This window comes from Nyctibius grandis, chromosome 16, assembly GCF_013368605.1.
Source record: "Nyctibius grandis isolate bNycGra1 chromosome 16, bNycGra1.pri, whole genome shotgun sequence".
NCBI lineage: Eukaryota > Metazoa > Chordata > Aves > Nyctibiiformes > Nyctibiidae > Nyctibius > Nyctibius grandis.
The window spans coordinates 9,108,983-9,130,320 of record NC_090673.1 but is presented as its reverse complement, the minus strand read 5'-3'; the positions used below and the strand labels follow the sequence as shown (position 1 = coordinate 9,130,320).

The 21,338-nt window shown below is 54.4% G+C and overlaps 1 protein-coding gene across 1 annotated transcript in view; it reads left to right on the top strand.

Annotated features, from left to right (window-relative positions):
- ASTN2 (astrotactin 2) overlaps positions 1-21,338 on the top strand; it is a 342,339-nt gene that overhangs the window by 178,255 nt on the left and 142,746 nt on the right. Inside the window, exons 11-13 of the mRNA XM_068413664.1 lie at positions 5,012-5,162; positions 16,557-16,723; positions 18,406-18,594. Of these exons, the coding sequence (XP_068269765.1) occupies positions 5,012-5,162; positions 16,557-16,723; positions 18,406-18,594 (507 nt within the window). The remainder of the gene's footprint in view (positions 1-5,011; positions 5,163-16,556; positions 16,724-18,405; positions 18,595-21,338) is intronic.

Here is a 21,338-nt window from a genome sequence, read left to right as displayed (position 1 = left end):
GCACTGGGCAGAAACTCAGTTTTTCTGCATAAAATAATAAATCCACTCTGTGCACGCGCATCTTCAGGCAGCAAGCTGAGAAACCTAGTTGAAGACGTGAGCTTAAGTTTGCCGAAGTTTCAGACTGTGAAGTCCATAAGTTAGAAGCTGCCACCACCTCGTTGGGTCCTCCAACACCGGGGCTGGAGATGAACTTTTCCAGAGCATCCCAGCTTGGTCTTGCTCAGGAGATAGCCCATGGGTCAGCGCTGCGGGAGATGGTTGCTGCATTCACTACAGATGTGGTAAATGGTGTAGTGGGTGCAGGAGAGGGCTGTACAGAGAATGGTCTCTTCTTGCAGACAGAATAAAAAAGAAAAGGGTTGAAATCCTGGAGAAAAACATTCTGTTACTTTTAAATCAGAGGCCATTTTTCTCAGGTGCCCGTTTATTGCACGTTCATCATAATTTTGGTGTGCCTCGCAGCGCAGCAGTTTTGTGGCCAGAGCTAAATTGCTCAGGCAAGCAGCTGTCGGGATGAAAAATGCAGAATCTGGGTGTAAATTGCTCTGTCCTGGTTCAGCTCTGAAGTTCCCTGTTGAGTGGGGTCTCGCCAATGGAAGTGGGAAGCGCAAGGTGCTGGACAGGAGGCATCTCGGCTGGGCTGTGCCGGGTAGTTTTGGGTCCCTGCTCTGTACTGGTCCCTCCTTTGGGATGAAGCTGCAAGTTACACAGCATCGTGCCTTTTGCTGCTCATGGGCCCTGTCTTTAGAAACTCATGAACCCCCAATGTCCCCCCCGATCCCTCCCCAAACACAGCTTGGGGAGCAGATGGTAGAGCAGCACTGGCTGAGTCCTCAGCTCGCATCCTTATTTGTGGTTTATTCAGTGATGGTTAACTTTGTAAGACACCGAAGTCTTTCACCATTAGCAGGCAATAAAAAGGGGTGACTGAGTTGGATAACACCCACTAATCCCCTTCCAGGATGAGCTGGAGAGAAAAGCCACTGCAAAGCTCAGGAGCTTATTCTGAGATGAGTGCTTTGGAGGCTTTGAGAGTTGCACGGTGTTGGTATTTCATGAATAAATAACCCCCAGTGATACTTGTCACTGAATCTGCTTCATTAATGAGGGCCTGGAACAAAGGAGGAGGATGGAAAAAAGTATTTTTGAGGGAATCAAGGCGAGTGCAGGTGATGGGAGGTGGCACTGGGCTGGAGGAGGATGGGTGCCGTGGTCTGTGCCGCAGGAGCTGTAGCCAGTGTGGTGGAGAGCCTGGTGTTGTGCATTGCACTGACTGTTTGTGGCAACAGACGTAGTTAGAAAAGGGGCTTTTACTGAGGCTGTGTGTCACCAGTGGGTCCTGGCAGGGAGGGGAGGGCATTTCATGGGTAAGTCCATCATTTGGCGTCTGCGTGTGTCTTTGGGAGGCCTGGAGAGTTAGAGAAAGAGCGTGTGAGTGCATTCACAGCCGTGTGTGTGCTTGTGGAGAGAATCTGGCACCAGCAATTAGGTCACTTGCTCCAGAATGACCTTTCTGATGGGAGCTGGAATGTGCTTCAGGGCGGTGGGGAATTGCCCCGTCCTCCCAGCACACCGGGCGCTGAGCCCTGCCTGGTCCTTGTGGCTGTGGCTCTCCGGTGTGCTCCGGGCATGGTGTGAGCTGCAGAGCCCATCTTCTCCATCCCGGCTTGTCAGAACGGATCCGAGGGTCACTCGCTGAAATCTGGTACAGATAGATGGAGAAGGAGAGACAAGAGCTGTTCTTTTGCAGGCAGCTCGTTACTGCAGGGAAAGTGATTCATCCATCAGGGCTGGTCTCATCTGGCGTGCCCGGGCGGTGGGGAGGGATGGCTGGCACCAGGCAGTGGTGGCCAGACGCTGCCATCGCTCCTTGAGTGTCCCCTGCCTTGTGGCACCGTCTGCTCACGGGGCCGGCTCTGGGATTTGGGGGCTGGGGGCTGCAGTCCCACACAGCGGGCAGGGAGGGACGGGCAGGGGTCATCGCCAGAGCTGCGTGGGTGGAAAATCATCTGCTCTGTGTTGTGTGTTGCCTGTCCCATTGCTGCTGCGGGAGGTGGCTAATTAATTATTGCTCTCCATCCCCTAAAATTAAAAGAGGCGCCGAGGCTGGCAGTGCCAAAGGCTTGACAGCACCTGCCTGCACCAAGCCCGGCTCTGCCGGCCCCTCCGGAGGCAGGCGAAAGCAAAGTGTGCTCCCAGCTCGCTCCGAGCATCGTGTCAGCCCTCTGCTCTGCTGAACCCCCCGTGTCGGGGCGCAGCGTGGAGGTGACACTCCTCCAGCCTAAGGGCGGCCGGCGCAGAGGGGTCCGGCCGGGCAGCCCCCGCCGGCGGCAGGCAGCACCGTCACCCCGCTCCTCTCGCAGGTGACGTTTGAACGCTTCCCTCGGCTCTGCGTCCCCACCTCCCAGCCAGGTTAATATTTTAATATGTTTAATGCTTCATTCGGGCTCGGCAGCCCCTGCCCACGTTTTGCCAAGGCTCAGCTGTTACGCCAGGCACGCTTTTGAAGAGTGAGGTTCCCCTTCCTGTCCTCCACCCTCCTGAGGGCAGAAGGTTGTTTTGTGCTTCTAGGTTTTAATTAAGAGTGTGATGAGCTGCCCCTGCCAGCCCCAGCCCAGGAGCACGGCACTGTGCCGGCTTCTCCCAGCAGCACTCCGGCTCTCCGGAGTTACCCCGACCGAGGATCCGGCCCCGGGGTCTCCTTTACACCACCCAGCTGTAGCCCCTCACCTTCTCCCTGGAGGGACGTGGGAGCTGCAGGAGGGTCTGGTTGGTTGGTGGCCAAATGGATGTGGCCACGGTTCTCCTTGCAGTCCACCTAGGATGAGAAACCCCTCGGGAGGACCAGATGGGCTGAGCTTTCTGGGTGGGCGGTGGAGGAGTTGTCATGGTTTGTTAGGTTTTTTTATTTCAATAATTCTCTCTACGTTAATAAACAGCGTTTTTGGTTAGTAAATAACATGCCCTTTCTCTCCCCTCATCTCTCCGGCAGAAATATGTGTCCTGATTTAATATATTCTCCCTTTCTCACTCCCTCGCTTCGGAGGAGCTGCAAACTCTGGTGGGAACAGAGTGCTAATAGAAAAGGGCCTCTGAAGATATTTGAAACATGACCAAGAAAGGACAGAGGGAGATTCAGCTCCAAATATGCTGGAAAAGCTAGGAGGTATAGGAGGGAATATTGGAAGCATGATCACCAAGAGGGAGAAGTTAACTGGGGAGCATTAATTGGGGTGAAAGCTGACAGCGCAGACATGAGTTTGCTCTGTGGGGCAGCGATGCAGCCCGAGGCACCGCGGTGGGCACGGGGCTACCCCGATGCTGGGGTAACTCATCCGCCTGACCCACGGTAGCAGAGAAGCTGCCCTCCACCTCTGTCCCAGTGGGGACGTGCTGATTTACCAGTTCTTGCTGGTTTTATGGTGTTTTCCTTGTTGAAAATCCCAGCTTCTGGAACCCTGTGATTGCCTGGAAATCTGGAAGCTGCAAAATCGTGACTTCAGTTCTGCGTAGGGCTTTATTTCTGTGGGTTTGGTCTATGGGTAGTTTCTACCCCTCAGGTTTGCAGGGAAAATCTCAATTATGCCCTAAAGGCTCAGAAAGCAGAAGGCAAATTTAGGGGAGAAAAAAAATAAACCAAACCACCCAGTGATTGATTTCTTTTTAAAATCTCATCATTTTTATGCCAGTCTCATTATATTTTTTTTTAATGCCTGACTCATGATTTTTTCGAGCGTTTGGTGTTGGCAGGGCTGTGTGCGTGAGCGTGACGGCATGTGCGTGCGCAGGGGCCCTCCGCTGAGAGATCCTGCGGTGCTAGTCTGAGACAGCAGTGCTGGGGGCTGCCAGGGCTGCTGACTATTCCCCCGCCACTGTTTCATTGCCAAGCACACAGTTTTCTATTAAAAACCTAAAGAAAAAGGGAGGCTGGCACTGGGCATTGAGTCATTGTGCGGCTTTTTAGGTGCTGAGGGGAGATACTAAAGGGGAATAAACCCCACTGTGACTCCTGGCCTTGCCTTGGGGGGTACTTTGAGGTCAGAGGGGTCAGTGTTTATTTGCAGCCCCCCATGTATAAAGATCTAATAAATAGCCTGTGGAGGTCAAGTCCGTCGCCATCAGTGACTTGTTCTCTGTCCCTGGGTAAGTCGCTTTGTCCTCTCGGTGACCAGATCCATTGCCCCAGATGGGTTGCGGGTATCGGTTAGGATATAAAATGTGCTTTGAAAATGAAAAATACCTCAGAGATGCTTAAAGCTCTTGACAAGCATCTGTGTTGCCTTTGCGGGAACCCAGCAGAAAGCCAAGTGCCTGAATACTTTGTCACAGACAAAATCTGCTGCGTGTGCAGCTCTGAGAGCAGGGCTGGGGCTTCCCAAGGCTTTAAATGGCCACTGAACTTGTAGGCATTTACGCTTCTTGCTTTTGCTTAAGAGAGGAGCGTCAGCGTGGCCGTGCCCGGGGCTTTGCAGAGCCATCGTGGGCTGGAGCCGTGCAGCAGAATGCCTGCACCCGTCCCCTGCTCCAGGTTCCCCGTCCCCGGGAGCGCGGGGATGAGCCTCTGCATCCACATCCCAGCAAGCAGGAAGCCACGTTTTGTGTGGCTTTGCAGCTTCAGCGTCGTCCCCGGGTGATGGACAGGGTGTGGGTGCTCAGGGAGGCTTGGCCCAGCTGTGAAACGTTCAGGAGGAGTTTCGCTGTGGTGGATTTTCTGTTGTCTAATGTGGGGTTGGATTCACACACAACTCCAGGCTACTAATAAAGCTTCTCTTATTTGCTAGTTCACATGAAAATGGTAGATAGTATCTCTGAAACCCCATAACTGGCTCGTTTTCATCAAGGATCTGAGAGTTACGCAGCAAATGTGTTATGTATAGTGTAATCACAAAGCCTTAATTTCCTTGGGAAGCCTCCTTTGCTCATCAAAATGCCGTGATTTCGCTAGAGCAGCCCTCTCTGTGGGCACGGCGGCTCCCTGCCAGCCCTAACGGTGCCTTTTCTCTCCAAGGGAAGAAGCGATGCTGTCCACCTACTTTGAAACCATCAATGACTTACTTTCCTCCTTCGGGCCCGTCCGAGACTGCTCCCGCAACAACGGTGGCTGTACCCGCAATTTCAAGTGCGTTTCGGATCGCAAGGTGGACTCGACGGGCTGCGTGGTAGGTACCATGGCTGCTGGCTCCTGGGGCTGGCGTCTGCTTTGGGGACAAGCCAGAGGGGCACATTGCCTGCTCCCTCTCCGGGGATGTGGCCAAGGGGATGTGCATGCTGGTGGGCGGCTCCTCTCAGCCCTGGGGCCTTCACGACATATCACAGATGCCTTAAGGGCCTCAGGGAAGGAGCCCGGGGGCTCAGATGAGCAAAAGAAAAATGCTTGAGGCTGATGGTCATTTTCCTGCTTGTCAGGCTGAAAGCAGTCTCGCTTTCTCTCCTGCCTTGTGCTTCCCAGCGTGGGAGAAAGATGAAGCATCTCCTCAGCCTCTCCCTCTCGGGGCCCCTCTGACACCCTCAGAGTTCTGATTTGTTTCTGAACGCGCTCACGTCTTGCCAGACAATCTCCTGAGTCCTGGGTTTTGCAGTCCCCCCTCCAGAAGACCTCTTAGACCCTAGACCGTTTGTTTTGGGCAGAGGCTGTGAATCGTTCCCAGCTATCGATGCACAGAGGGGTTTCGCCGTTCTTCCAGGTGGGAGCAGCAGAGCTCAGCACCTCTCCCAGCTCTAACCCATGAAGTCCCCCCTTCCCTGCGCGCGGAGCTTGTGCGAGTCCGGTAGGACACGCGGAGACGCCGGGGCAGAGCCTGGGGAAACTGGGGGGAGCGTGGAGCATCACTTCTCGTCTGTGTGTTGTAGGAGCCGTCTGCCTGCCAGGCAGCAGCGGGTGACCCTGAGGGAGTCCAGAGCTCCTCACCCCCCCACCTGCCCCGCAAACACACGCCCGCTGCTCCGAAGCCCCCCAAAACCCTTCTGCACCATCCTGTCCCTTCTCGCCATGGGCAGAGCCCCCATCGCCCTGTCCCTCCCATCTCGGCAGAGACGGGAGTTAAGTGTCTCTTTATTTATTGAAGATGTTTATACACAGCAGCCGGGAAAGGTCAGGCCGGCGCGGTGCCGTCCCGGGGGTGGCGTTTTCATGATCCCCTTCTCCAAGTGCTTGTTAAGGCCGTTTAACACGGCAGCCTGACGTGTCACCAGCAGCACCCAGTGCCGTCTCCTCTTGCTGCTCCTCTCCCTTTCCTCCGTTCTTTTCCCATTGTTGTTTCCTTTGTTCCCTTTTCCAAGGACCAGCTGCCTTTCTAGTCTTTTAGGAGTTTCCCCCCGTGTTTTTTTTGGGGTGTTATTTTGCTCTGAATGCCAACATGCCTCCCAGACACTGTCAGAAGTGATCGGGGCTCTGATCGTCCCGTGCCACTGGGAAGGTTTAAAAGTCACGATCTATTAAGGTAGAAATTGTCAATAAATTACAGGCCTAGCACTCACAGAGGTTGAAAACTGTGTCACTCGGGGAAAATAACCCCCCTGCTTCTGAAAGGCCTGACTGAGGCTTTATGTAAAGAGAACAAACCGCATACAGTGAGGGGGGGAAAGAGAAGCAGCAGGAGCTGTTCTCCTGGGGTGCATGCCCTCCCCAAGAGCCATGGGCGAGAGGTGACACACGGGGACCATGGGACCCCCGTTCCCCTGCATCACGCCAGGCTCCCGGGGCCGTGCGTCCCATGGGGACAGGTTACGGCTGTAGAGGTGCCCGTCTCTCCGCCCTCTGCTCTTTGCCCCTTTTTCTCCCCACTGCTGGAGCATGAGCCTGCCCTGCCTCTCCACAGCCCCCAGGCGTGGGGTGAAGCCCCCCAGCTCCTCAGTCCCGGCTCAGCAGAGCTGAGCTCCCTGGGGGCAGTTCGGAGGCGGCCGCTGCATCCCCTCTCTGATCCACATCTCTCCCTGCTTCCCGTGGGAGTGACCCCAGGGGCACAGTGCTCCATCCCCCCCAGCTCTCCCAACCCCCTGCAACGTTTCACCCTTGTCACCTGCTTGTCGGTCCCCAGCAATGGCAGGGAGGTGAGCAGAGCTCTGGAGGGACGGGGGCATTTGCTGCAGATTTGGAGGGACGTCAGTTGGTTTTAAAGCTGAACTGCCGTGAACTCAATTTGCCAATTTGGTAAGTGCTATGGGCAATATCGGGATGTAATTTAATTAAGCTATCCCCTTTTTATAGAGTTCAGGGAGCATTCGCGTACTAATTTTAGCACTAGGTTTGCTTCAGCTTTACTCTGGACGCTGTTTCACAAATCATGACATGTTGTTAATCTTTACCAGTCAACAATTTATTAATTTGCCGAGGACCACAGAAGTATATAATCAGTGGTTCATCAGTCAAGGCTAAATCTAACAAATGTTCCAGGCAGGTACTGAGCATAAAATATACATGCACCCTTGTAAGCAATTAATGTGCAGCAGAGCCGGAGCCTAGCAGCTCAACCGGGGAACAGCACAGATCTCAAAGATTTCTTATTCCTTTTGTATATAATCATCATCTGTTACCAGTTCCTTTGTGCCCTTCATACAGCTCACAGGAATTCGGCGAGGACCGGGGATGTATTTATCTTCAGGCTCTGCTGTTACCTCATTGTTTGGCCTTAAAAGGACTTGGTTAAAATGTCAAGGGCAGTTGCTGGCAGCTCGTGGTGGAGACTCTCCAAGGACAGTCTCCTTGGGCTTATGACGGAGAAGCGAGAACGTCCCTTTGCTTGGTTAAAATCCTGCGTGCGAGGTGTCACCTGGAAGACCCCAAAGGTTTTCTGTCACCCTGAGGGGTGACAACTCCCCAGCTTCCATCCCACTCTTCCCATAGGCCCTTTTTTCTCCTCATCTCATGGCTTTTCTGTTCTTTTTACGTGTACCCAGTAGATGGCATCGGTGCATAAAGGTTTTCTGCAGTTCTTTTCTTATCGGAGGCCTTTTTTATTTGGGTAATTTTAAGCAGCATGAGCTGCAACCTTGCTGAGACCTTGGCATTGCTAACTGGAGCCTTGCCTTGGAGCCTTGCCTTGCAACATAACAAAACCATCCCCAAGCTCTAGAAAACCTGTTTCCATGCTGCTTTTCCTCATTGCACCCTAGAATTGCTGTTGGGTCTGGGGAAGCCACGGGCATTTCCCAAGAAAACAAAATCCCAGCAAGCTTCTCTAGATCTGGTGGCTCTGCTCTGCACGTCGGGCCTGGTGTGCATTTTGTACCACCTTGCAGGGATCACAGCAAACCAGGAGAAACTGTGCTGGAGGAGTAAGTCAGGTTATTGTCAGTAAAGGAACAGACATCGCTGATCCCTTCTGCCGGCACGGTGGTAGCTGCTCAGCCTGGGGGGAGGATGCTGAAGGAGGGAGAAGGCTTAACCCTCATGTGTTGGTGATTTATAATTTGAGATGAAAACCTGCTAATTGGCCCTCAGGTGCTGAAAGAAACACCTGTAGCACGGCTTAAATTCAGGTTTCCCCACCTCTCCCTCACCTTGGCTTCGCTTACTGGTGCCAGTCCTTTCGTCTGCCCGAGGAGAAGGGGGTCACTTGCATCTGCAGCCCCATGGCTCTGCCTGTTTGCGAGCCCCGGCAAGGAAGGATTGCAGCCCCAGGGGAGCAAGGTGAGGCTTTTTTTCCTAAGGAAAGTGAACTTTGGTCTTAGCACATGAGCAGGGCGAGGAGGTGGTTGGTTCCCCTGCGGTGCACGTTGGGCATCCTCGGCATCGCTGCGGGAGGAGGCAGCAGCAGGTACAGGCGCACAGTGAAGGTGTCTGAGCCCCGTGGTGCCTCTTGGGATGGGCTCTCACCACTGTGAGGACCTCCTGGAGAGGCAGGAGGGCACGTGCTGCCCAGCTGGTGGTGGGGGAGGCAGCTCGGGGTCCCACGCCAAGGTAGCAGCAGAATTAGGCCCTTTGTTTCCCAGCTGAGTGAGCAGCTTCACCGCAGCGATGTGGGTGCAGGTGGTCTGATGGTTCTGCAACATCTGTGGTGCCTGCAGGCGTTGGTGAGTCAGTCTTTTAAATCAGAAGAGAGTGACTTGTGCCACAGAGGCCAGTGATGTTGCAGGTGGATGTGGAAGGGCTCACAGCGTGGCTGTGCTCCAGGATCTGTCCCACCTTGGGAGGGGTGTTGGCAAGAGCTCGGGGAGCCCACCGAGCCCAGGTCTTCTGCACAGACACGAGATCCTGCTGATCGTCACCATCTCCCTGCTCACAGGCTGGGCTTCCTCTAGCCCACATTTATTTCTAAATTGAGCAAGAAAAAAAGTGTAGTTTGGCTCCAAGCACGATGTGAACTGTTCTTCTTGCCGCTCAGGGGGCCAGCCTGTGAGGCAGGAGGGGGTTTGTCTGGCTCAGCGGGGTGCAGAAGCGAGAGCATCTACGGAGAGTCTCGTAATGAAATTGTAGCCCAGGGCGACGCCGGTGCGGTCTCAGTCCCAGCCTTTTTAGACAGGGAAGGAAGAGAAGTTTGGCATAGTCCCCACAGGCGTATAAGCCTTAGTTCAGCCTGTCTGGAGCTAATCCTTCTCTTTTGCTGTCTTCCACATCAAAACGATGGGCTGTTCCTTAGCTCCTGCAAAGCAGGGCAGAGAAATGGCTTATTTTAAGAGTGTAACTGTTTCAGGGAGAAATGGGGTTAGAAACGAAGGAGCAGGGCAGTGGCTACCGCTCTGGTCTCCTCCTTCCAGCACAAGTCACCCAGAGGTGGCTTGGGGACCAAGGGGAGTGGGGAGGTACTTTGAAATGAAATGGATGATGCTGAGAACTGATATTCCTGGAGGTAAACCGGGTGTCTGGGAGTTTCAGCGCAAACCAAAATGCTGTGCAGAAATCCCTCACATATGTGAAAATTTAAAAATATTTTGGTTCAATACATCCCCTTTCTGTGAAGGAGGGGAAATGTTTAATTCCAACATTATCATCCGGAGCTTTATGTTATATATTGCATTATCCCAGTGTACAGCCTGAAATAAAATCAGGCAGTGGAAACCAAAACATCTCAACCTCGTCAAAATTAAATGCTCTCCTAAGTTCCCAATGAATTTTGAGATATAATTGATGGAATCCCACAAAGCACTTAAGCTTCATCAAATCTGCATTTTTCTGACAGACAGTTGTTCATTGAAAAATAAAAACTCCTCAGTCCCTGCCTTACGAGGCACCTAGCTAATTACGTTAGAGATGCACATGCAGGGGAGGGAGATGGGGAGGAAACCGTTCTCTTCTAATCCCTTTAAAGTGTAGCTGGCTCCTTGAAGCAGAAGATGACTCCTTATGTGTGTTATGGGTGGAAGCAGAAGCCCCCTGAGCTCAACAGCGAGCTCCCCTCCCAAGGAGCCTGTGGTTTCAGATTTATCTTGTTGAGCCAGGTAACTACCTGTGATGAAAATGGGATTTGAGGAAGAGAGAGAAGCAAAGGGTGGCAAAAGCTGCTGGGGTCAGTAGCAGGGAGCAGAGGGGAGCCCACCGCCCGCCCGCCTTTGCTCTCAGTGCTGCCAGAGGGGATTGCACCAGGTTGGAAACAAGTGGAATAGCTCAGGAGGCCCCGAGGTGAGCTGGAGGGCTCTGCCTGTGCTGGGCAGAGGGAGGTTGGGTGATAAAAGCCCCATTTTCTCCAGCGTTGGCTTTTTCAGCGGCGTTCCTCGGAGGGCTTTGCTGGCACCAGCCCTTGTGCCTCTGCTCCCCAGCAGACTTGTGCTCTGGTCACAGCTGGGCTGGGTCTTTGGGTTTGGGTTGGGTCATAGGATTTGGTGTGTAGTGTTGTGGCTGGGCTGTGCCCCGGATGTCAGGTGGGGCAGGAGCTGGATTGCTGGTCTGCGCTCTCCCAAAGGTTTTTGGAGGTGCCAGCCTCTGCTGTGGCTAGGAGGGGAGGTGCCCCGGTGGGCAGGAGATGCCAGCGCACCCCAACATAGGACAAGAGGACACAGCCTCAAGCTTCGCCAGGGGAGGGTCAGGTTGGACATTAGGAAGCATTTCTTCTCAGCAAGGGTCATTAGCCATTGGAAGGGGCTGCCCAGGGAGGTGGTGAAGTCACCATCTCTGGAGGAGTTTAAGAAAAGACTGGACATGGCACTTAGTGCCATGGTCTAGTTGACGTGGTGGTGTCAGGGCAATGGTTGGACTCGATGATCCCAGAGGGCTCTTCCAACCTGATTGATTCTCTGATTCTGTGAACGTGAGCTGTTGGTGACTCCTGGAAGGGGAGCAGCTGGAGGGTTTCCGCTAGCTTGATTTCCTTGCTCCAGGAGCTCTCAAAATTTATGTCTGTGCACATAGCATCCTACCAGCTGCTTGAAACAAGTCCATCCCACTTTGAATTGAGACGCCAACATACACATAGTGACTGGCCCGAGGGGGTCCACGCGAGAGCTGTGTGGTGGCCGGAGGCGAGGAGACGCTGCCTCATTGCCCAGAGCTTCGGTCTCCTCCGTGGAGCCCCCAGCCCGCTGTCACGGGGGGACCGAGCCGAGGAGCGTGAGCTATCATGGTGTGTGCTCGGGAGCCTGGAAGACAGATGGGTTTAATTTTCTGAGGCTAAAATAATGATTGATGATGTTGAAAGGGAAAAGGAAGCAGGGGAAAAAGGAGGGAGGGGAACAGAATGGGGAGATAATGACTGTTGGTTCAGAAAACAGTTGTAACGTTTCCCTCTGGGAAGGACGCTTCCCTGCAGCGGGGTGTCGGGGGGGTGGTGAGGACATCGCTGCCCCGAGGAGGCGAGGCAGGGGCAGCTCTGGAGAGAGGCTGCGTGGAGCCGACGGGCACCTTAGCGACCAGCTTTTTGGCCCATTTTACCAAAATATTAGGACAGCAGGGATAAATCTCGCCTGTAGAGACCGGACTGTGTACAGCTGGACTCTGGGCCTGCTGCTGCTGAGGAGCAGTGCTCGCTGGGGCCTCCTGGGCCAAGAAAGAGAAGGCAGAATAAGCCAAAGTTGTCCAAAAAAATACATATATATATGGACACAGAGGAGTGAGGGTGCCTCTAAACACAGGGGGGTCATCAGGGCCTCTGGACGTGGCACTCGGTGCCTCTGCAGCTCTGAGCCACCAGCCTTTTCTGCAGCCTCAGGCCAGTGGTGCTGGGGATGCAGCTTGGGGAAGCTACGCCGGGTCCTGGGTCTCACCTCTGGACGCGTCCAGATGTGGGTGTGTGGTCCCCGGGGTGGCATCGGGGGGTTGGTGGCAGCTTCCCTGGGCAGTTTTGATGAGCCGGGGAGGAGCCAGGCTCACCTGCACCCAGAGCATCACCTCTGACACCCTGGCACGGGAGAAATTTGGGCTTCTATCTCTGACAAAAAGGCTGCTATTGTTGAGAAAACAGAGCGGAATAACAAAAAGGGCAGTTTACTCTCTACGGAAACATTTTATTAAATATTCTTTTTTTCTTTTTTTTTTTTAAACTTAACAGAAGAGAGGAGCTGAGCTGAGAAACCCTGGCAGGCAGCTCAGGTGGAGAGCTGGTGTCCTCTCGTCAGGGGGATCATGTCAGTAATGAGACTCTGATTTTATTTCCAGTGACCCCTCATCCATCTTGCTGCTAATGAGCTTTGTAAATGAGAAAGGGAAAAAAAGGGGCCTTTACTCACTAACACGAGCAGGGACTTGTCCAGATACTTATTTTCCTAAGACACAAACTTGTACGGGTTTTGGTGGATACTTGCTTGCTTTCCCCTTGAGGGTGATGCTCCTGCCCTCCTGTTTGCTGTGGCCGTGCTGGGGTCAATGGCAGTGGGTGGAGGAGCTGTGCCGAGTGCCAGGGTGACGGCGGTGGGCACGGGCATCCCCTTTCCTTCCAAACCACGGCCCTGTGGATCGGTGAGGCTGGCTCTGGTGGCCTCCCGGGGGTGGCAGCAGCCAGCTCTGCCGCTCCGTGTCACCTTGGAGTTGTCATTTAAAAGGGAAAAAAGCCCGTTTCTCCAAAAACCAGATGAAAATAGCGCTTTCTTACTCAGCATATCCATTCCCTGTGCGTACCTGGAGTCTGTTTGCTGATTGCAATCACAAAAATGAAGACTTGGGTGCTCTGCCTGGCGTGGCTGGAAGGGGACAAGCCGGTGTGAGGCGGTGCCGACAGCCAGACCCCGACGAGCTGACGGCGGTTCCACCTCCACAAACCCATGGGCAGCAGCAGGGTCGGGGCATCGCAGCTGTGGGTCGCGTTTAGCCCACAGGATCTGTATTATCAGTGCTAACGCAGGAGGAGATAAGGAAGTAAGTTTTCTTTTCCAGTCCCCAGAGCAATTCTCGGGGCTGGCCGTCGTCACAGAGAAACCAATTCACTCCTGCATAGACAGGGTGGATTTGCAAAGCGTGGAATTACCTTTGTATGGCAACGGCTTCTCTCTGTTTGTTCGGAGCAGATCAGGAGCTGGAACCTCCCCCTACCTCCCCTTTCCTCTCCATAGCATGGATTAAGTACCAAACCCTCTTCCCAAGCTGCGAGATGTTTTTCCTTGTCAGGTCCACGGATGAAGGATGGTCTGGGAGTTTGAAGCGAGTTCCCGAGCAGTGTGGGTCTAATGTGGCAAACCACAAACGGCTTTTTCTTTCTGAGTAGCTGAATAACAGTTGTAGGATCTCTTTGCCTCCCTGGATCAATGGATCCATCCCATATCTGGAGGAGGGTTGCGCAGGAGTTGTTGGGGCACCACGTCTCGCCAGCTTTCCTCCTGTCGGGGAGGAACATGTCACTCGTGATTGCCCAGACACAGTTATTGGCTGAGTTGCTTATTGATTTTTTCATCATTTTCTTACACCCCCCCCTTATCCTGTGTCACTGCCAAGGCAGATCGCAAATTGAACTGCAGCTGAATTGATGGGGGATTGATTAAAACTCACCATCATTATTGGTTCTCTGCCCAAGCCAGACAAATCAATGTCAGCGATAGCAGATCTGGTCCTTTATAAAAGCCCAGCACAGGCAGAGCGAGCGCTGGTTTTGTCAGCCCCTCCGGGAGCCCAGACCAACCCCTCAGCCTAGCCCTGGGAGTCGGGATTAGCAGGAGCTGGCTTTATCCTGGGTCATTTCTGACCACGCGCAGCCTGTGGGCAAGAACATCATTGCACCCACATGGGCTTTAGTTTTCTCCCTGCTCTGATCTATTTGTGGGACATCCCCATCGCAAATCCTCTGCCCCAGGGGCAGGGAGAGCTGTAGGAAAGTTTTATTGTGCCAAATAATTACTCCATCCACCTCTTCATCCCTGCAAACCCCCCGCACAGGGGCTGGCGCTGCCTCTCCTGCCGCCTGCCCATTTCTTTCACCGGCTGTCACTAACTGCAGAGCTCGCCCCTTCCCCTGCTCGCTGTCCCCAGCACCTTCGTCCCCGCAGGGACACCTCCCAAGTCTGTGCGTTGGCCACTGAAGCTTTCTGTCCCTGTAGCTTCTACTGACTCCAGGTCCCATCCAGTTGCCTTCAGCACCCTGAAAGGTCCCCTGGGAGCTCTGGAGGGGCCTTGGGCACAGTCCCAGCCCTCCCCGTCCCGTCGGTGTGGGGAGAGCCACAGAGGCGGGTGCGGTGCCGTGGATGCTGCTTGCCGTCAGCCCGCCATCTGCCCCAGGGAGAGGCGTTTCTGCCAGTTTGCCCAGCTCTGGTTCTTCAGCGGAGCCGGCAGGCGCGGAGGAGACGCAGGAGATAAGTGGTGTATCGGCGAATTCACAAACACTTGTCCTCATCCTGTTTCCCAGGCAGCTCAGCGGTGAAAAGCACAGATTGTTCCAAGTGTCCTCTCCTCCTTCACGTTTATTCTGTATATTCAGCTGGAAAGCTTCCTGCTACCCTCTTCTGCTGTTTGGTGCCTAGGCAGGGCTGCTGTTTCCTGGGCTGCCAGCCTGCGCCCTGCCTGCGCCACACACAGGCACCATCCTATTCCAGAGCCCTTTGCTGCCAACGTCCTTTGGCTAGAAAAGCCCCGTGGCCTCCCAGCCTTCCCTTGCCTCCCCTGCCCACCTCACCCAGCGCCTGCAGGGAAGATGCTGAGGTTTTCCAGATCTACCCAGGCTGCAGCGCCGCGGGCATGGGAGCCAGCGCCGTGTCTGAAGGACGTGGGGCACGGGGATGCCTGGGACATCGCGGCTGCTGCAGACAGGGCAGAAGCAGCTTTGATGCTGCTGCCACAGCAAAATGGCCCAGGGTTTCTAGGAGGTGGAGGGAAACTTATTGCTCAGAGGAGGTGGGCCGGGTCCCCCCCGAAGCACCTTTCTGCTGTCCCCTGCGGGCAGTTTGCTTCGTGGGTAGCCAGGAGCGAGCGAGGCTCGGCAGCTCGACCCCCCTGGGGACCCCGCCTGTGACAGCAAGCGTGGGGGCCAGGGTCTCCTGAACTTTTATTAATATGTACAGCATTTTGCTCACATGGAAAACTGATTTTCTTTTTTAAGCACAAAGTATAGCGGTTTTATAACCTTTCTTGTGCTTGACAGAGGCCATTTATAACCTGTCTTCATCACTACCTGCACAAGCTCCAGTCTAACTCATCTTCGAGAAATTCCATAATGCATTTTTAATTGCGAGCTGCTCCTAGGGAAGATTTATTTATTTTTTCAAGGACTGGCCTTTTTGTTATTGTTTGTGTGTGTGCGTGTTAGGTGAAAAGGGATGAATAACGCAAGTGGAATAGCAGAGTGCTTTAATCTGGGTGACAATTTATTGATGGCATTTGCCGCCAGCTGGCTTTTATCTTTTGGGACAAGGAAAGCCAGCTGGGGAACTGAAATTAAAACACAGAGCCAGATCCCCAGCTCGTGTGAATCAGCATGGTTCCCTCGGCTGGGGAAAGCTGTTCTGAGCCCGGGCTGCGATCCTGTCCTCCCCCAGCCCTGCCTCCGCTGCGGGCTGGTCCTGCTGCAGCTGCCTCCTCCCGTGGGAAGCAGAGAGATGCCCTTGGAGACGATGCCAAGGCCACGTTCGCTGGCCTGGCTGGCATGGGTTGAGATGGTTTTCTGGGTTGGTCCCAGGTGTTGAGATGGTTTTCTGGGTCACTCTTAAGCGTTGAGGTGGTTTTCTAGGTTGGTCCCAGGTGTTGAGAGGGTTTTCTGGGTCACTCCCAAGCATTGACATGGTTTTCTGGGTTGGTCCCAGGTGTTGAGGTAGTTTTTCTGGGTCACACTGGACTTCACTGCATCTCAGAGGAACAGGTCACGAACGCAGAGGGTTTCTCCAGCACGTTACAGCGCAGGTCATCACGCTTTGCCCTGTGCTGGCTTGAGGCTTCATCACTCTGTAATTTTGCTGCCTCAGAGATTTCACCCTCCTCCAGGGGGAGGATGAGGAGGGTGGCTTTTGCAGCAGACCAGGTCCTCGCCCTGTGGTCCCTGCCCCTTCCCCAGAGGCTGTGCAAGGTGGTGCAGAGCCCCTGGGGCTGCCCCATCCATCACTCAGGGTGAGCTCATCTCCTTTCCATGCAGACAGTGTCCAGCAGCACGAGACACACATCCCTCTGGCTCGTGGGTGGGCTGTGCCCTGCAAGGGCACCTCCCGGGCTGTGGCTCCAGGGTAGGTGGGGACCCATGGGTGACCTTACCGTGTCCCCTCTCTCGCTGCAGTGCCCCGAGGACCTCCGACCCATGAAGGACGGCACCGGTTGCTACGACTTCTCCAAAGGGATCGACTGCTCGGATGGCTTCAACGGCGGCTGCGAGCAGCTCTGTCTCCAGCAGACCCTCCCTCTGCCCCACGACCCCTCGTCCAGCACCATCTTCATGTTCTGCGGGTGAGTCCCCTCCAACGCTGCCGCCTCTCCCTAAATAACCCGTGCCCTTTGCCATCCCGGCCACCCCTCCTCCTGCCGCCCAGCCCCAGGGCAGCGTGCCCAGCGAGGGAGCTGGGCGCCCAAGAAAAAGGCTGTTTCTGGAGCCGACTGCCAGCAGGGAATAGAGGCACCTGCTTTGCCTGCGGGCAAAAGCACCGGGAGCGCGAGGAGCGATGTGAGCAGATGCACCTCCCTCCTCTCCCCCGCTGTGTGACTACAGCTTGAGCTGTGACTCACCGTGCAGGGACCCAAAAATCGTACGGTGCATGTTGGAGAGGGAAAGCGGAGGATTTGTTTAAAAAATACTACTTTTTTTTTTTCCCCCTCCCCTGTGCCTCTCTTAAAATAGTGTTTCATCCCTGATTTTGGCCGGGATCCTATAATCCTACACAATTTAGCATTTTCTCTCCCGGGCTGCAGTATGTTCTGAAAGGAGCTCAGTGATTATCTGGCTTTGTGCTGCACAGCTGCAGCCAGCCATCGCCCGCGCCCGGCCCCGCGGCTCTGCAAACCACATCCCTGGGCTGGGTCACGCTCTCGGGCACACGCAGGAACCTACTTCACATCCCTGTGGGTGAAGGAGGGGAAAAGGAGCCCTTTTGGGAAGGAAATGCCCACAAATTCCTAATGGTAACTCCGAGGAGCATCTGTCGAGTCCCGATGCTGCGGGTGCCTCAGAATCAGCCCAGGGAGCTCTGCCCATGTCAGCTTCTCTCTTTTTTTTATCCCTTTTTGCTCGTTTGGGTTTTTTTTCCCCTCCCACCTTCTTTTTTTATTATTGTTTAGCAGCACAGAGCGGTTGAGTCACTAAGAGAGAGCACGTTGCCTCTGCCATGCCTGCAAAAGGGGTTGGAAATCCATGTAGGCACAAGCAGCCTTTCTGGGGAGGGTCTAGAAAATCCTGTGACATTACGTGGTCTCCATCCCCACCCACCCAGGGGATCTGCATTTCAGTCTTCCATCCCCAAGGACAGAGACTGTTTCTCTTTTTTTTTTTTAATTTAATAATCCCTTTTCAAGGCAGAGCTGCACTTTGGGAACAGGCAAGCGAAAGCACGACAGACGGGTGGGAGTTTTGCTTGCAGCAGTAAAACGCGGTAGAGGAATGGGAGAGGGGAGGAAGGCCGGGTGGAGGTGGGGTTGATGTTAGCAGAGCACTGCAGCTACGGGGAGGATGGGGCAGGCAGGGAACGGAGGGTTCCTGGTCAGCTGGGAGCCACAGTGCTGGGGGAGAGTCTGGAGGAAGGAGAAGGAGAGGAGGCAGGATGAGCACACGTGCAAAAGATGCCACTGATATCTGCAGTGTCTGTAGTTAAATCACATCCCTGCTGCCTGCCTCAGTTTCCCTTACTGTCTGTTGAAGAGGAGGATGTGCGTCTTACCCGCAGTGCACTTGAAAGTGGGACCAAAGAGCAAAGGAGCAGCCACGCTGGAGCTGCTTCCTTGCAGGAAGGCACTGCTGGGTGGAAATCAGGGCAGGAGCTTGATGTTGCCTTGCTCTTGCCTGGGGATGTTTGTGCCAGCACCGCAACAGCGTCAGAGGGCACTGGGCGGGCAGGGGCTGGTGGTGGTGGTCCCGCGGCAGGGCTCGTGGGGTGCCATGGGTGCTTGGCCCATCTGACGTAGCTCATGGTGCTCCTCAGGTGCGTGGAGGAGTACAAGCTGGCCCCGGATGGAAAGTCCTGCCTGATGCTGTCTGACATCTGTGAGGGCCCCAAGTGCCTGAAGTCAGATGCCAAGTTCAATGATACCCTCTTTGGGGAGATGCTTCATGGCTACAACAACAGGAGCCAGCACGTCAACCAAGGGCAGGTGTTCCAGATGACCTTCAGGTATGGCCCGGTTCTGAGCCTAGTTTTGGGGACGTCGGGATGGTGGGATGGGACCAAGGTCCGTTGGTGCAGAGCCAGCATCTCTGACACGTTCACTAGGGGAAGAGAGCAGGAGGACGACAAGCATCCATGGTTTTCCTACTTGCTCATCCTTCCTGCAGGCAGCAGTGGGACCATCCTGGGTCAGTGTGTGTCTTGTCAGAGGAGTGTTGAATCACCTTCGATGGGCTTTTCTCGATGTTGCCTCATCTCTTTCTGAACACTGATGTCTTTTGTCTCCATGATATCCTGTGACAATGAGTTCCGATGTTTAGTTGGGTGTAGTGTGAAAGAGCATTTCCTGTGGCGTGTTTCCAACCTGTGTGAGCTGGTTTTATTCAGTGCTCCCAGTTACAGCACCAGGAGGAGCCATTGGATATAGCATGATAAGAAATAACGTGAGTAACCTGAAGGTCAATACCCCACCAGAGTGCAAGTAGGAGATAGCAGGGGGTGTTTGCAGGCTGCATCCCTGTGTATCGGGTGTGCCGAGGGTCAGATGCGGGTGGGGAGAGCGAGGTCTGAACCGCCCGGGTCTTCACCTTGCAGTGCTCACGGAGGAGAGCCTGCTGGTAGTTGCTGAATTCAGGGTTGGAAAATGAGTTGATTTGTTTCTTTTTCTTCAGTTCTCCTGAATGCAGCTGTCATAGAATCACAGACTGGTTTGGGTTGGAAGGGACCTTAAAGACCATCCAGTTCCAACTCCCCTGCCACAGGCAGGGACACCTTCCACCAGACCAGGTTGCTCCAAGCCCCATCCAGCCTGGCTGTATTTTCATCAGGTATAAACCAGTGTGGGCCTGTGAGCCTGGCAGGAGGCAGCACGTCTTGCTCCAGAAATGCTTTCGGTAGCCGGGGAGGCCAGCACGGCCACCCTGTCCCATGGGAGTGCAGCCTGGTGGCCCCAGAAGCGCTGGGCGGTGATGAGAAGGGCTCGCGTCCCACGCGCCACATCCCTCCCGCGGCCGGGCCGCCCGGCGTGTCGGGGGGTTAGGCCGTAGAAGCACCATTACATCATCCCCTAACAAGGGAAGAGAAGGAGGTTAATGGAGAAGAAATTATTAACTAAAAGATGTAATTTGCCTCTTATTTTCGTAGATATTCAAGAACCTCTCTGAGCATTAAGATGCCAGCTGTTAGAGAAGCCCTTAATTTGGTGCATTTGAAACATAGCAGGAAGCTGCCTAATACCAGGGATTAAAAGCCTGTTTCTGCAAAGTAGGAGCAAGAACCTGCTATCGGAACAAGGGGCTGAGTATTTTAGAGGGATTTATAACTGCTGGGATCCCTTAGCTATGCAAATGTGACAGTCCTTTGAATGGTGTCTGCTTCCCATGTCGCCGCGTCTTCAGTGTCTTTAATAAATAGGATATTCTCGATCCGCCAGGCCTGTCAGCGTGGCGTTGGGAGGAGGCTGCTGTGCTGGGAAAAGCCGTCTCGCACATCCTGGCGTGGCTACACCTCTCAGTTACGGCCGTATTTCCATCCCGTTGGGGCTGGGGTCATCTCTTGGCCACCTAACGATCTGCAGCACTGATTAGAGCTTCTGTCCTTCTCCAGTGGCTGCGTGGTCCTGGCTGCAGTTCGGCAGGGCACCGGGATGGAGCTGGTGTAGCACCGGTCCCTTTATTGTGTCCGGCCAGCTGGAAAGGGTGGGGATGAGCAGTGGGTACCTTTAGGATGCGGAGTAAGGATGTTGTTTGATGTGAGGACGCGGCACAGCGGGCTGGTAGCGGGAGAGCTGTGCAGGGTGGAGGTCCTAGAGCTGAGACCTGCCTGCGGTTCTAGTCAGTGCTGGCTCATATCTTGGTTTTCCCCTTTAACCCACATCATTTTATCCAGGGGAGTCAGGCAGCACCCAAACACTTCGGTGCATGGCTGAGGAGATGGTAACACCCGAGAGAAGGATGGAGGAAGCAAATCCAGGCTGCTGTGACCAGGGGTGGGCAGCAGGCAGGACAGTTCAGACTGTGTGTGCTATATGTGCTCCGTGTGTACAGCAGCACTGGTGCAACCCTCATTGTGTTGCACAGAGCCCGTCCCTGCTCACGTGTCCCTTCGTGCTGGTGCCAAGGACCCTTTTGGTGACAGTGAAGCCACAGCCCAGCAGGACGTGAGCACCACAGTGTCCCCGCAGCTCAGCTCGAGTCGTCATCAGTTAGGAGCTCTGTGGACAGCTTTTTCCGTACTGGGGTGGCTTAATAGCCACTAATTATCTCTGTGGTGGTTGGGGTGCTCGAGTGATCTGTTGGACAAGCCAGTGTCGAGGTTCCTGCTCGGAGGAGCACGCCACATCATTGCTGCTGCTGGCTTATAGCAGCACTTAAATCCCAGCGCTCCTCCGGGGGCGCTTCTGCCGTGCGGTCCCTTGCCGGGTGCTTTGGTGGGGGCAGAGGAGGGGGCTTTGACCACACACCAGAAACCCCCCTTGCTCCTTCCACCATTGAGCCAAAAGCACGTTCAGAGCCGCCGCCTTCTTCTGGGCACCCCTCTTTGTTTAAAAAATGTTCTTCCCTTTGGCAAAGTGCTGGGCGGTGTTAATAAATGGATGGGGTTGGAGCTGATCTATTCCAGTCACACCTCTCGGTCGAGCCGGGAGGCTCAGCAGTGGATCCACCTCGCTAAAGACCAGATTAGAGCGATTTTCCCCCCGTTGCCTTACGGTGGGGCAGAGCCCAAACTGCGCCGTCCCCAAATCACCGGGG